At 43.9% G+C, this 16848-nt stretch overlaps 1 protein-coding gene across 6 annotated transcripts in view; it reads right to left on the bottom strand.

The window, feature by feature from the left end:
• Positions 1–4273: 4273 nt before the first annotated feature.
• scn8aa (sodium channel, voltage gated, type VIII, alpha subunit a) overlaps positions 4274–16848 on the bottom strand; it is a 171664-nt gene continuing 159089 nt past the window's right edge. For all 6 annotated transcript variants that reach the window (XM_061747434.1, XM_061747424.1, XM_061747454.1 and 3 more), the window contains one exon: positions 4274–8762. In XM_061747434.1, coding sequence (XP_061603418.1) covers positions 7603–8762 — 1160 coding nt within the window. In that variant the 3' untranslated portion in view covers positions 4274–7602. The remainder of the gene's footprint in view (positions 8763–16848) is intronic.

Here is a 16848-nt window from a genome sequence, read left to right as displayed (position 1 = left end):
GTAGGACACGAGGTTTAGCAAAAAACAGGGTTTATTGGTCTTGACAACCCGTGAGAACTGGTGAGTTGAAAAATGTATGTTTCATATCTACCAAATATTACTTCTATTAGTTTATACAACCTTCACATGCTTTATTGTTCCATGTTGTGACTACTAACTGTTTTTCGATAAAGATAAGTTGAATGCAGCTGGACAAAGATAACTGTTTTGCTTTCCTTTTCTTCTGTGTCTCGCTCATGTCTATATAACAGAGGTGATTTTTATTTTTTTTTTGCTTGGACTTCAGTTAGGGGTAACTACTCGTGACGACTTGTACCTTTTCCTCTCTTTGCAACAATTTCTTCTTTTTTTGTAATAAAACCCACAAAGACAAGATTGCTTCCTTACTTATTCTGTCAGAAAAGATTTGCCAAAACACTGGTCACAAACATAAAGCAAATAAATACATGTTCCCCTTATAAAACAATAAATAAAAGAGAAACATTTCTAAAGACAAATAATTAAAACAGAATGTGCACAAGCCTTGTGGGCTCACATCCACAAGGGGCTAAAATAGTCTTCTTAGTCAGTTTGTCCCCTTCTTTGTAGTCAATAGTTATCAGTTCTTTGGTGTTATCTTAGTTTGCATACATTTAATGCTGCATAGCACTAACAAAGTGTGTGCTGGCTGACAAATGCCCCACAATGGACGGACAACTGGCGAAGGGCGGAACCCTTCTAGTTAACAATTGGGTCCTACTAATAATCACCACTAGATGGCGAAGAAGCAAAATGAATTAGTAATAAATGGAGAATATAATCAGAGACTGTAACATCAAACCTAATCCGTCGTGTTGTGATGTGGGTTTAATATGTTTAAATTAATTAGAAGATCCAGCGGGCCAGTAAAATGTCCTCTGGGCTGAACTTTGGACACCCCGTGACTGCAGTATTTATTTACTGTATGTCTGCCCACAAAGGAAACACATTCCATGTGACAACATGGAAGGATATCTGCGGACGTTGTGTGTGTGTTTTGCGGGTGGGTCTCGCTGTGAATTAGGTCGCGCATCACTTTTTCCACATAGAGGACATTTGGCTCCACACCCAATGGCACCGTACGTTTGCCACTGCTGCACCGCTTCAAGAATGTCCGACCTCCCGATGTCTTCACCCAGCGACACCGACATCACCTTGGAGGACAACTCCCTGGTCCATGTACACGCGGTGTCTTCGTCCTTCTCTTTGGATATTAGCTTGCTTCATTTCTAAAGGTTGTTACTTACGCGACCTGATGTGCTTTCCAAGGCAGCCGTGCACGGATGCATGCATGTGATGAAGGCACTGGGAAGGCTCCTGACACAGCCTCGACAACTGCAATAATTCATCTGCACTGCAGTGCTCAAGCACCTGCGTTCCCTTCCTCCACCTCACTGCACTCTCACCGAGCCAGGATGACCAGCGAGGGGGGTGGGATAGGGGCTATCGTCCTCAACTCCATTTGACATATGGGTGGATTAAAGTGTGCAAATGCCATATTTTCTTTCCAAATCTCCCAAAAGAGGCGTTATGCTCACCTCTGCCTGCCTTATCGACACACGGGTTTGTGATATTATTACATTTTGCCAAGATAATGATGCTACAACGATGATGCGATATAGCCTAAACTCTTTTTGTGTTTCTAGCCCATTCCATGGGATTCAATTTAATGTCACATTTTAGGGGTGATGTTTATTTTTGTAATTTGTTTTTAGGGTTTTACTTCAAGTCCTTTTTAAACAAGCTAGAAAAGTGTATAACCACAGAGTACTTGATTGAAACACATTTAAACAACAACAAAAATAATGCAACCCACCATTGCCTCAAAAATGGTTTGTTCCTCCTAATCCCTCCCACCTTTCCCCGACTGGGCTTTGAGCCTCCTATTTGCACAGAACAATAAACTGCCTTCCAATGATATGCATTTGTGTTGTAAGTACACTACCAGGATATGTGGAAGATTTCTTCTTTCAACACTTTCTACCACTCAATATCAACACACTAATATCATTTTCCATACCGCTTATCCTCACGAGGGCTGCGGGTGTGCTGGAGCCTATCCCAGCAATCTTCGGGCGAGAGGCGGTGTACACCCTGAACTGGTCACCAACCAATCGCAGGCCACATAGAAACAAACAATCGTTCGCACTCACATTCACACCTACGGCCAATTTAGAGTCTTGCATTAACCTACCATGCATGTTTTTGGGATGTGGGAGGAAACCGGAGTACACGGAGAAAACCCACGCATGCACGGGAAGAACATGCAAACTCCACACAGGCGAGGCCGGATTTGAACCCGGGTCCTCAGAACTGTGAGGCAGATGAGCTAACCAGTCGTCCTCCACCGTTCCGCCATTCCTCATTTTGCTGCATTTAATTATCTCAGTTTATATTGTTACATAGCAGTTAGCTGACATTTGTTTCTAGCTCAGAAAAGTTTCAAGTGGCCAGAGAGTGGCCAAGTGCGCCACTGTCCTGTTTGAATTGGAATAACAAAAGCTAGCTGTTGTGTCTTGTCCATCCATCCATCCATTTTCTTGTGCATGTATTAATATTAAAAAGCCAAGGTGATACTGACAAGCTAACTGCCTGGATTCCCATTAATATTATAGCATCTATTATGATACAGAGTGAGGGAGGAGCAAAGAGAGAATTTCATGTATTAGTATTCAAAGTATTGAATCAAGTCAATTTATGTTAATGTATTTTCCATGTTATGTATTGAATTTCATATAAAAAAGAATTATATAAAAATATTTTGAGTACTCACGATGGGGGACTGGTTTACTTTATAAAAAAAAATGCATCCTGTTAAAATATAAATGTAGAGGTGCTGCTGTATTAAAATGAGTTGTTCCCCCACCAGAAACGAATAGGGTTACAATTTGTATGTTTAATAAATCCAATCCATTCCTCTTTTGCTGCGACTCAACATTTAAATAACCTTTATCATATTTGATTGGTTAGTCACAGACTTTTTCAAAAAGTGTTATGCTTCTCTTTCATAAATGTGGGAATGAAATTATGTTAAAATGTACAAAACAAGACAATTTATCTTGCCTGGCTGAGAGCTCAGCACCGTTAAACTCTAGAATCGCCCCTGGCCAAAGCATTGCATAAAAGGTCAACATAAAAGGTCAGCTTCAGCAGCAGAAACGCAAATCTTATCTTTTCCATCTCATCACTCTATTTTGCAATTGTATCTTTAATGTGTTCAAATGTTTAACCTTCCTGTTACATTTGTTTCTCAAGAGCAACAGCAATGATGTCCCTGGGGTATGTTTAATTACGAAAAAAAAAAATTAAATATACATTGATTCTGTCAACAGATATTGCAAAATATATATGAAATTAAACATTTCATTGCATGTTGATATACTTATTAGGCATAGCCTCTCAGAAGATGATGTCTCCCAATGAAAAAAAAACCCTTTAAAGTAGGTCAGTTTAACCTGGAACATACAGGAGGGTTAAGAGTACTTATCATGGATGAGTCAGGCAAGACGAGTCTGGAGTTGGTTTCTGTCATATTTAAACAGCCAAATATGTTTCATTCGTCAATCATCTGCTTAACTCCGTAACGTTCATTACCCAAGGTTGTTCACACTTTTTATTAACACAGAGTAATGAAGGTCAGCTCCATTCTAGAGTTTTTATTCTCAAAATCAGATTAAAAAAAAAGAGGAAGTGATGGATGTTTTGATTGGTAGTTTCGATACACACTTATTAAAATATTCAATTGAAGATGTTGGCGAATAGATACTGTACCATCCATACGATACCATCACCACATTGATATTTTGTCCCAAACCTAAGTGGAGACTATGCATTAAGTGTAGCAATGCCAGTACAAAAATATAAACATTTACTCGTCAACACCATTGCTTCACAGGCTTTTTACAGCATGCTGGACCCTAAACAGGAGCATTACAGTACAGATTGACTTTAAAATAACGAGGCTGTAGTCATGGGGAAGTGGGGCCGGGGGGGGATCTTAATGCACGCGCCTTTTAATAAACTCAATAAAGCCATTAGAAGGAGAGGCCTGCAACCACAATACCACTTAGCCGCATTTCACAGGAGGTCTTGTGATCCTCTTGAGTCCTCGCACCACAAAAGCCAAACAGTTGAAAGGATAAAGGTGGCTGCCACTGTCATTTTGAGGCAAGGGGTTTTTCAAAAGAAGTACAAACACAGGCTTGCCCACAGCAAAGGGCTAATTTGTTGAAAAGATGATGAAGCAAACACACAGTTTGAACTGGAAGGCTGCTTTATTGGTAATAAAAAGTTCGTGCTCAAATGAAGACAATCTTTCATATATTCTTGCCAAGAGTCCGCATATTGTACTGAATATCCTTTGCCACTCACTTTTTAAAACACGGTGTCAAATGACAACGAACCACAATTTTTCAGCAAAAAAAAAAAAAGAAATGGCCATAATTAATTAACCATGCTTTTAAAAAAAATTAATGAATTCTATAATTAATGAATATCGCTACAAAAATAAATTTCAGAGGGACACAGTGAAGGAACTTAAGCGTATCAAAGGCAAGCTGCGTGTGGGTGACACACACACACGCGCGCGCACACACATATAGCACTAAAACAGGACATTGTTGACTTAGCTATTTTTTCTCTTAACAACACACACTTGAATATGGAGATGATGTGAGGTGTCTGCATGGCAGTATTCACGATTCCACATTCCTGATGCATGCTGTGCTCACCCACTTCCCCCAAACTGGACCCTCCACCTCTTTCTATCATCTTCGTTCTTTTTTTCCCATGTTTTTAGGTGTGGCAGACATCCAGGAAAAAAAGGCACATGCCATTGAGGGGAACACTTTAGAAAGCAAATGCTGAGGATGAGCTGCCATGGCACCGAATGTGGTGGGGGTGGTGGTGAAGGTGGGATGAGGAGTAAAAGGTGGGCTATACATGGTCAGGAGTGCATGAGTCACACCAGCTGATGTCTTTCAGGAAGAGCTGATTGGTAGAGAAGGGCAGTGTGCACAGTGTGTGTGTGTGTGCATGCGTGTGTAGTGAGTGAATGACGTGCTGGTAACATTATGGTTACGTTGTCACAATCAGACTACAATTCAAACAAAAAAGCTCAGTCCCTCTCCACCAACATTGAAACATCCACTGAACATGTTGAACCTAAATCAAAATGTGTCTATACATATAGACATATATGTATATATGGATAGATCTTTTCGTATTATATAGTATATATATATATATATATATATGTGTGTGTGTGTGTGTGTGTGTGTGTGTATGTATCATTCACTTCAATTCAGTCACTAAAGTCAGAAGTGTCTCAAAAAATCCAAAAGGTAACAAATGTGACAAAGGGCATAGCTGGAAGCCATTCTACAGCATCGTTATTATTTTTTTGTGTGTGTGATTAGTAGTAGTAACAATTTTAAAATTCTTTATTTACAAAACCACAACAAAGCATGCCGATTAAATAAAATCATATAGTACAATATTTATAGTTTCTTTCAAAAATTCGTTCTTTTCTCGCCATTGTGCCATTTACATTGCCACGTCTTCTTTTTTTGTGTGTGTCTTTTTCTTTATTTGTTTGTTTGTGGTTGACGTAGTGAGTAAGTCAGTCGGACCAGTTCCATCCCAGATGAGAGCGGTTCAGCTGGATGGCGCGGCTCACTCCAATGGTTCGCTCATCGGGAATGTATTTGGTTTCAGTGTGCAGCAGCCATACCTATTGGGAGACCTTACGTCGTAAACAGACCTGGCTTCATGGTATAGACAGAAGGGGGTGTTTTCGTAAGGGGTACAGGCAGTGTTTAACACACCAAATGGCATTAGTGGTGCGACGGCGGACGAGGGACAAGTCATCCGCGTAGAAATAGGATAATCGACTGGCACGTACAAAAGGAATGGCAGGAACACCTCAAGAGGCAGCTGGATTGACAAAGCCTTGCGATTCTTCAAGGAGGAGAAAACATCCACAAAGCTGATTTGATTGCTCACACACTATAGCTGCATCCATGTGAGGCCTGCTGATGTTACATAGGAAGTCTTGCCTTTGTCGTCTATGCCCGACTCACTGGAAACGTGTGTGAAAAAAGATGGTGCCAATGATACACTGACAAACATGGCAGTTGATTCTGTTGTTGAGGGCCACCTGCAGTCAAACCCCACTGGATTATAACAACCACAAGCCCTTTTTTTTTGCATTACCCCCTTCCTTGCGTTGATGCTAGGCATGACAAGGCAAGTACTTGGGATAGCCGTGTACTAACCCGCACTTCACAATGTTCCGCGTCATTTTCCAGCCTTGTGGGAGGACATCAGAGAAGACAGACTCCCAGACGATGGCTCCAAATTGTCGAAAACGTGTGACATTACATAGAGACTAATTGGCTCGAATCTCTAATGCATATCTGTCACGAGTACAAAAACAGGAAATCAAATATATCTTTTTCTTTGTCAGGGCTACAACAGCAGCAAGGATCCCAAACTCTGTGGCGTATGAATGTTGTCCCAACAGCAAAACAACAAAAGAGATGTGAGCACCACACTCCAATGAGGATGAACGAGCGTCCTCGACATGAGGATAGAATTCTACCTCTTTTGACACCGCCATCCACATACAGAGCAGCAAAAAAAACAAACAAACAAAAAAAAACCTTCACATTTAAGTTGCCTTACAGCCGCCATTTGCGCCATTGGAAGTTTGCATTAAAAGAGCAGCAACACTTGCAAAGACTACAGATCTCCTTATCCCCAGGGAGCAGCCCCTAGCTCACACTATGAAAGCACTGTGGGTTTATGAGCAATAAGTGTCGTATGAACTATGATTACTCATGCATGATTCCTTATCAAAACATGCCTTCATGCAAGTCATTTCTATGCATTGAACAAGCACAATAATTATTATTATTGATCTGAGCAAGTCTCCTGCAGCCCGTGTCAAAACCATGACCAAAACCATAATGTCTTTTCCCTATGTCAGCATAACAAAGAGGAGATGAAAGCGCTTGTGACATGGGCTTGATGTCGTCTTTTGTTGTTTGTTTTTTCCTGCTCAAATCATGTAAAGATGCACTGAGGCACAAACAAACTAAAATAAACCCTTTGTCCACGTTTCAGTATTCCCCCACCCTCCATCCATCCATCCATCCATCCCCCACTCGCTCGTGTGGTTGATTTATGATTTTTTTTTCTTCTTCCTTAGCCTGACGTTATAGTTCTAGCGGTGCTGCAGCGTGGAAGCTTTGCAGAGGGGCTTCACATGCTCGCCGTTGGCAGGGATGTTGCTGTTCTCTCATTCTCTCAGCAGAGAGTTTTGTGTCTTGGCACGTTGGTCCCCAAAGATATCGGTGTGTGTGTGTGTTTGTGTATATGTGTGTAATGGCCAGCACACTGTTTTCAGTCACTAACATCTAAGAGCTTGGTCATTATGCAGTTAAGTTCCACAGTAAACTGATTGTGTTTGGTTCAGCTGTCTTTGATGACATAAGAAACCATGTTTCCTCAGTAGTCTGTAAACATTTTCTTCCAGTATTTTTCTCAGGTTTTATTACTTGCAAATGATGAGTCTGATGGTTCCTAACACTTAGATTCCCACTCATCTTTTTGGTTTTTGTCCTTCTCCTTCCTGGCCCACTCCGCCTTGTTGTCATCTTGCTTCTCCTTGTCAGGTTTGGTCACGCTGTCGTACGAAGGGAGTGAAGCGGTGGATGGCGTGCTCTCCTTCTTCTCCTGGTTGGTGCCTCCATTCTCCAGCTTGTTGTTGATGAACGCATGGCGCTTGAAAATGATGCCGCGGCGGATGAGGTGAGCGCGATAGGCGTTTTGTATGATCCTGGCCGAGACGTCCTCCTGCTTGCGGCGCAGCGTGGTGGTGATGGGCTCGTACGACACCTTGGAAGGATTGGCCGCCACAAAGCGCTCCTCCATCTGCTGCCTCAGCATGTCCAACTCACCGCTGTCGCCCAGCACACGCTTGGTGAAGGCAAACAGAATGTCCAGGCAGTGGATGCGATCGCCGCTCACCATGGGCAGGTCCATGGCAATCAGCTCGATGGTGTTAGGCTTTGGCACACGAAGCGGGTGCTCGAGCGCGTCAGCAAAGTCAGACAGTTTGGCAAAGGTGATGAACTGAGAGGCGGTGGGATCAAACTTCTCCCAGATCTCGTAAAAGGTCTCAAAGTCGTCCTCACTAAGAGGATCGGCGCTCTCCTCCGTGGCCACGCTAAAGTTCTCCAGGATGATGGCAATGTACATGTTGACCACAATCAGGAAAGAAATTATAATGTACATGACAAAGAAAAATATCCCCACTGAAGGGTTACCGCAGTCACCCTTGACCGAGGTGCCAGGGTTCTCCAGGTTGGGGTTGCAGTCTGGTGGGTAGTTGAGGATGGGCAAAAGCAAGCCGTCCCAGCCGGCTGAAGTGGTGATCATAAACAGGATGATCATGCTGTTGCCGAAGGTCTCAAAGTTGTACAGGTCGTCAATGCCGGCACCGTGCTTTACGTAGCCAAAGTTGGACATGCCGAAGATGGAGAAGATAAACATGACCAGGAAGAGCAAGAGGCCGATGTTGAATAGCGCTGGCAGTGACATCATCAGGGCAAAGAGTAACGTTCGGATGCCCTTTGCTCCTTTGATGAGACGCAGGATACGTCCGATACGAGCCAAGCGAATCACCCTGAACAACGTTGGAGACACAAAGTACTTCTCGATAATGTCAGCCAGGAACATTCCTGTGAAAATGAACAACAACAAATCACATGTGAATAAGTTAGCATATACTGATGCAGGGTATTTGCAGGTCTAAAGAAGACTTTTTAAGACCTTTTTTAAAAGTGAGATATTATGGGAAATTAACTTTTTCATTGCTTGCATACAAATAGATGGGTCTCTGCAGTGCCTGCCCACCCATCAAGTGTGAAATTAAACAACCAAATAAATATTTTATCGGCTGCCAATTTCTGAAAATGTGTCTGTGAGATAGTCCCGAATTTCCAAGGAAACGGAATAATCTTTAATAGGTAAGAACAGTTTTAAATTAAACTACTTAAAATTAACTAATTGGCTATGAACAAAACACTAACCCAATATAGCAGCTTGAAATCCAAATACCAGACGATTGATAATAGCTGTACTACAAGCAGTAGTAGTCCAACTAAAAGTACAAGGTAGTACACTAAAGAATTTCACTGTAAAAAAAACAAAAAACCTGTAAATTACTGGCAGCAGGGATACCAGAAATGTACAGTTATTTTATAGTGCATTTTCTGTAATTGGATTTTTTTCAAAATTATCATCATGATTTAACAGTGCAGGTACAGTAATTAATTTTACCAGTATACTTCCATATTATGGATAACAGTTCGTTACCCAATTTAACGTTGAGCGTCGGTAATTTATTTTGACTGTTTATTACTGTATTTTGGATTACGGTACAATTGTAACCATAAATTAACGATGAGTGTTGGTAATTTATTTTAACAGTATATTACTGTATTTTGGATTACAGTACACAAATAGTAGGATAACAGAGGGTTATGGTGATTATACAAGTATATGTCAGTATGTTACTGTTTCTTCACAGAGTAATAAAATAATAATAATCTTTTATTGTTGTGAACCATGCACACAAAATTGTTCCCCTGCATTTAATCCATCACAGTTGTGAACATAGCAAAGACCCACTTAGTGGTGGCACACACTGGAGCAGAGGGATGCTTCAGCATCCAGATTATCGGTCTCTTGCCCAAACACACCACAGCCATGGGTCCAGGGAATGTTGGGGGTGGATCGTCCATTGCTGCATGCTCTCAAACTCTGTCAAGCTGACTGGGTTTTTTGTTTGTTTGCCTACATTTTTCCGCCGGTTAATGACTTGAACCCGGGTCCCCATGGTGACAGGCATTGAGCAGAAGTACTTGGCCATGACCGCCTAGCCATAAAAGCTGTTGTTTTTGCTTTAAATTCCAGTAAATCCCACAAATTAACATTACAGGGCTTTATATTTGAGACTTAATGCATATCAATGTGGACCCAGCTCATACATGTTAATCATGACATCCAGTTAATATAAAAAAAAGTCCTGCTAGAGTTGTTCTTCTGGTTGGAAGGATGAGAAGGCTTACAAGTTTGATTAATTACGAAGTGTTGCCAGCAAAATTGAAACATTAGCCCCCAATCTTCAGTAAGATGCTGGTGGTCTGGGCATGTGAAGGGTTGATGGTGCCTACTTCCATCACTTGAGAGAAAATACGGGGCGACTATGGCTCAGTTGGTAGAGCCAGTCATCCACAGACCGACTCCTTTTCCTCTTAAAGCGTCCTTGGGCAAGACATTGAACCCTAACCTGCCTCTAGGTCGACATTGTAAACAAGAAACTGTTCTCAATTGCCTTACCTGGATAAACAAAGGAAATTATTATTTCCGGTAATATGAACCTGTCATGGACTGCCCTGCAGTACTGTTTTGGAGCCTGGATGGCGCATTGCACCCTCTCGTCCTCTCTCTCCCCTCCCCTCTCTGTTTCAGCTTCTCCTCAAGCCACGCACCTGTCTCTAATCAACCCTCATCACCACCTACATTTAAGCCTGCCTGTTCCCGGAAATCCTCACCAAAGTATTGCAGCCTCTCCTAGCGGTACCACGACCCACCATACTCATGTACGATACTCAACTCCTCGTTCCCTTGTGTCTCCTCGTTCCCAGTGTTCCTGACCGACGTCATTCCTGCCAGCCCATGTTCTGTCCACAGCCTGTCACCTGTCCAGCCCGCCGCCTGTCAACACATCCAGGACCACTTCCATAACCTTTGCTCAATAAACTGTTCATCATTTTACATCAGCCTCTGCCTGCTCTTGGGTTCAGCTACTTCCCACACATGACAGAATACTTTGGCCACTATAGACCCAGCAACTCCGGAGGCCCTGAAGAACGCACTAACCCTCCAAGGCGCCCACATTGGACGACAGGACAAGACCTCCAAGAAATCACCAAAATGCTCTCCCTCCCGCATGACCGTTCCCGCTTGCATTATCATTTCTGCTCATAACACCCCTGTCGCTGCCCTTATTGATTCCGGTGCCGATGATAATTTTATTCATGAAGAAATAATTCACCAGCTTCAAATCCCTCTCCAACCACTTCCACCCTCGAAAAAAGTCACAACCCTGGCTGGCCGAGTAATTTCCCTGGTCACCCATCAAACAGTGCCCATCACGCTCCTTATTTCAGGCAATCACTGCGAAAACATTTCCCTTTTTGTCATTCCTTCCCCTGAGACCCCCTTTGTTCTTGGTATTTCCTGGCTCAAACTCCACAACCCCGCCATAGACTGGGCTCATTTATCCATCACCGGATGGAGTCCTCATTGCCATTTCCACTGTCTGCTTTTTGCCGTTCCACCCTCAGAAGACCCACCACCCTCTGCCGCCCCAGTGGACCTCTCCCAAATTCCAGAAGAATATCATGACCTCTCCCCAGTATTCAGCAAGGACTTGGCTTTTTTTTCGTCGATGCGCCCATGCATCGACTACTGATGACTCAATGACATTACTATTAAAAATAAGTCACCGCTACCCCTGATCGACCAGTCCTTTGAACCCCTCTGCAAAGCCCAAATCTTTACCAAATTGGACCTTCGTAACGCCTACCACCTCATCCGTATCCGAGAGGGGGACGAGTGGAAGACCGCCTTCAATACCCCTCTCGGACACTTCGAGTATCTGGTCATGCGATTCGGTTTAACCAACGCCCCTGCAGTTTTCCAAACATTAATTACTGACGTCCTCCGTGACATGCTCAACCGGTTCGTGTACCTCGATGATATCCTCATTTTCTCCCACTCCCCCGAAGAACACCGCCTCCAGTGCCTCCTCGAGAACCGTCTATACGTCAAACCGGAAAAATGTGAATTCCACCTATCCTCAGTACATTTCCTCGGCTACATCATTGCGAAAGGAGAACTACAACCGGACCACACCAAAATCCAAGCCATCATCGACTGGCCCATCCCCGTGACCCGCAAAGAATTGCAACGTTTCCTTGGATTTGCACATTTCTACCGCCTATTCATCCGTAATTACAGCATGGTCCCTATTCCCCTCACCAGTCTCACATCTACCAGCTCCCCCTTTCAGTGGACCCCAGCAGCCTCACAAGCATTCAATAAACTCAAATCCCTGTTCACCACTGCTCCAATTCTGCGCCACCCTGACCCTTCCCTCCAGTTCGTGGTGGAGGTTGACCACTCGGATGCCGGAGCTGGAGCAGTCCTCTCGCAGCGAGATCCCACAACCCATAAACTTCACCCCTGTGCTTCTTTTTCCCGTCGCCTATCTTCAGCCGAAAGAAATTATGACGTCGGAAACCGCGAGCTGCTGGCCATTATATGGGCCCTGGAAGAATGGAGGCACTGGCTGGAGGGATCTAAACAACCATTTCTCATTTTGACTGACGATGAAAACCTCGGTTACCTCCGTACCGCTAAACATCTATACCCCCGACAAGCACGCTGGGCACTATTCCTCAGCAGATTCAATTTCAGTCTCTCCTTCCGTCCCGGTTCCCGTAACACCAAGGCAGATGCCCTCTCCCGTATTCACTCCCGTCCAGCCTCCTGTTTTGTTGGAGCGGCCACGTGGGAGATCGAGCAGGTGGTCAAGGAGGCCCTAAAGACCCAACCTGATCCCAAGACCTCCTCACTTGCAGTCTTGCAGTGGGCCCACAACTCTAAATTAACTTCCCACCCCAGCATCACCCGTACTACCCAGTTCATTCAACCATACTTCTGGTGGCCCAGCCTCATCAAAGACACCCGAGTTCATTCAAGCCTGCTCCGTCTGCGCCCGAGGGAAGTCTTCTCACCGACCTCCAGCTGGCTTGCTGCGCCCCCTGCCAATTCCCAGCCGCCCTTCGTCTCACATCGCTGTGGACTTCGTTACCGGCCTGCCGCCCTCTGAAGGTAACACTTATTCTCACAATCGTCGATCGTTTTTCCAAGTGTGTTCGTTATGTGCCCCTCCCCAAACTCCCGTCCGTCGTGGAAACTGCTAATCTCCTTGTCTTACATGTCTTCAAACTCCATGGTACCCCCATCGACATAGTCTCCGATCGAGGTCCCCAGTTTTCCTCTTGGGTGGGAAGGAATTCTGCAAGGCGGTGGGCACAGCACCCAGCTTATCCTCGGGGTATCACACCCGCAGACCAACGGCCAGACGGAGTGGGCCAACCAGACCCTGGAATCAGCACTCTGCTGTGTGGCTGCCCGCAACCCCTCCTCATGGAGTTCCTTCCTCCCATGGATGGAATACGCTCATAATTCCCTCACCAGCTCCACTACCGGTATGTCCCCATTCATGGCTTGCTACGGTTTCCAACCTCCACTGTTCAACCTACAGGAGCAGGCTCACCTCCAGAGAGCCCAGGCGGTTTGGAAGGACGTCCGGGCAGCGCTGAACCAGTCCGCGGCACGCAACAATCAGCTCGCGGACCGTCATCGCTCCCCGATGCCGAATACAAGGTGGGTCAATCCGTATGGCTCTCTTCCCACGACCTTCCCCTTCAAACAGAGTCCCGTAAACTTGCTCCACGCTTCATTGGTCCTTTTCCCATCACCAAAATCATTAATCCCACTTCCGTCCAGTTAAAACTGCCACAGTCCCTTAAAATCCATCCCACATTCCATGTCTCGTTGCTCAAGCCTGTCTCCACCTGCGCCCTAAGCCCTCCGGCTGTACCCCCTGCACCCCCCCGGATTATTGACGACCATCCGGCCTTCACGGTGTCGCGCATCCTCGACGTGAGGCCTAGGGGGCGGGGTTCCAGTACCTGGTCGATTGGGGAGGGTACGGGCCGGAGGAGCGTTCTTGGATTTCCCGGAAGCTCATCCTCAATCCTACTCTTTTGGACGAGTTCTACGCGGCTCACCGGGGAAGCCTGGCAGAATGCCAGGAGGCGTCCGTTGAGAGGGGGGTACTGTCATGGACTGCCCTACAGTAATGTTTTGCAGCCTGGATGGCGCTTTGCGCCCTCTCGTCCTCTCTCTCCCCTCTCTATTTCAGCTTCTCCTCAAGCCACACACCTGTTTCCAATCAACCCTCATCACCACCTACATTTAAGCCTGCCTGTTCCCGGAAATCCTCGCCAAAGTATTGCAGCCTCTCCTAGCGGTACCACGGCCCACCGTACTCATGTAAGATACTCAACTCCTCGTTCCCTTGTTAACTCTTGTCTCCTCGTTCCCAGTGTTCCTGACCCATGTCATCCCTGTTCTGTCCACTGCCTGCCACCTGTCCACACATCCAGGACCACTTCCATAACCTTTTGCTCAATAAACTGTTCATCATTTTACATCTGCTCTTTGGTTCAGCTACTTCCCACACGTGACAGAACCGTTACTTAAGACTGTTAAATTACAGTTTGTTCATGTTTTTTATAACTATTAAAAAATACTGTAAAATACTGTTGTAATCCACTGTTAATTTTCAGATATTAATTACAATGTGCTCTTTTATGCTGTTAAATTACAGTCATTTACTGTTGTTGTTAAATGACTAATTTAACTGTTAATTTATATGCAAGAGATGACTAACACTATTTTAAAATTATGTTAAAAAATACAGTAACATACTGTTGTAATCTATTGGAATTAACACCTATTCATTAAAAATTTAGTTTTATGATTTTAAATCAAGGCGGCACGGTGGCTGACTGGTTAGAGCGTCAGCCTCACAGTTCTGAGGACCCGGGTTCAGTCCCCGGCCCCACCTGTGTGGAGTTTGCATGTTCTCCCCGTGCCTGTGTGGGTTTTCTCCGGGCACTCCGGTTTCCTCCCACATCCCAAAAACATGCATTAATTGGAGACTCTAAATTGCCCGTAGGTGTGACTGTGAGTGCAAATGGTTGTTTGTTTGTATGTGCCCTGCGATTGGCTGGCAACCAGTTCAGGGTGTACCCCGCCTCCTGCCCGACGATAGCTGGGATAGGCTCCAGCATGTCCGCGACCCTAGTGAGGAGAAGCGGCTCAGAAAATGGATGGATTTTAAATCACAGCTATTTACTGTTATTGATAAATGACTCATTTAACTGTTAATTTACCTGCAAGGGATGACTATTTAACAATTATTATGAAATACATTAACAACAACATTTGAATGTAGTATTAATAGCCTCTAGTGCCATAGAAGAACATTAGCATTTATTATAGGGTGTAAATCCAAGGTGAAGTGTTACTACTTACTCAGGGACATGCACAAGTTTAAATGTACCTGTTTCTAACTTGTACAAATGGCAAACTGTATTGCATTCTTTCTCCATGGATTTAGTTTTTTTCTACAAATTCCAATTCAAAAGAGGTTGGGATGTTGTATAAACAGAATACAATGATTTGCAAATCCTTCTCAACCTATACTCAATTGAATAAACTACAAAGACAAGATATAATGCACAAACTGATGAATGTTATTGTTTTTTTGTGAATGTTCTTTTTTAATTTGAAGCCTGAAACACGTTCCAAAAGATCTGGCACAGGGGCAACAAAAAACTGGGAAAGCTGAGGAATGCTCAAAAAGCACCTGTTTGGAACGTTCTACAGGTGAACAGGTTAATTGGAAACGGGTGAGTGTCATGATTGGTTACAAACGGAGCATCCCCGAAAGATTCAGTTGTTCACAAACAAAGATGGGCAAGATTCACCATTTTGTGAACAACGACACTAGCAAACAGTCCACCAGTTTAAGAACGTTTCTCAACGTACAATTGCAAGGAATTCAGAAATTTTGGAGAAATCTCTGCAAGGAAGCAGCAATGCCGAATGCCCGTGACCTTTGAGCCCTCAGGCAGCACTGCATTGAAAATCGCAATTATTGTGTAAAGCATATTGCCCGCACGTGGGCTGAGGAACACTTCAGAAAACCATTGTCAGTTATTACAATTCATTGCTACAGCTGCAAATGCAAGTTAAAACTCTACCATGCAAATCCATATACCGTATCAACAACATCCAGAAATGTCGCCGGCTTCTATGGGCCCGAGCTCATCTGAGATGAACTGACTCAAAGTGGAAAGGTCTGCTGGGGTCTGATGAGTCCACATTTCAATTCCATCAATCCATCAATTTTCTGTACCGCTTATCCTCACTAGGGTCGCAGGCGTGCTGGAGCCTATCCCAGCTGACTCTGGGCGAGAGGGAGGATACACCCTGAACTGGTCGCCAGTCAATCGCAGGGCACATATAAGCAAACAACCATTCGCACTCACATTCACACCTACAGGCAGAGTCTTCAATTCACATATTATGCACGTTTTGGGAATGTGGGAGGAAACCGGAGTACCCGAACACAATTAAGCAAAATCCAAGACTGTTTTCTGTTGGTCAAATAATATTAGATGTAATAATAATAATCTCTAATGGAGATTGAAGAGATTCATAATTAAGGGAATAATACATGACATAAAAAATGTTGCCATCCTTAAAAAAACAATAATGTGAACAAAATCTGCATTCCTCCTGTCTCCTCGAATTAAATCACTCAGTCGGGTTTGTTAATTTATTTAGAAGCACTGACTCTGGACAATCGACAACTGTCATTAAACTTTATGTTTCATATGCTGCGGTCTCAATTTTAAAAACATAGTGCAGACAAGCTTTATTACAGTCGATACAACAGATGACATTTTTATGGTGAAACTTCAATAAAAATTATAAAATAATTATAAATTAATTACACATAGCTACTCAAATTGTACTGTACTTACTAACGCATTATTATTAATTACATTTTTAGAGAACGTCGTCATAATGCAAAGTATAGATCTGTTTCTC

This window comes from Phyllopteryx taeniolatus, chromosome 1, assembly GCF_024500385.1.
Source record: "Phyllopteryx taeniolatus isolate TA_2022b chromosome 1, UOR_Ptae_1.2, whole genome shotgun sequence".
Lineage (NCBI taxonomy): Eukaryota > Metazoa > Chordata > Actinopteri > Syngnathiformes > Syngnathidae > Phyllopteryx > Phyllopteryx taeniolatus.
This window is presented reverse-complemented; position numbering and strand designations above follow the sequence as displayed.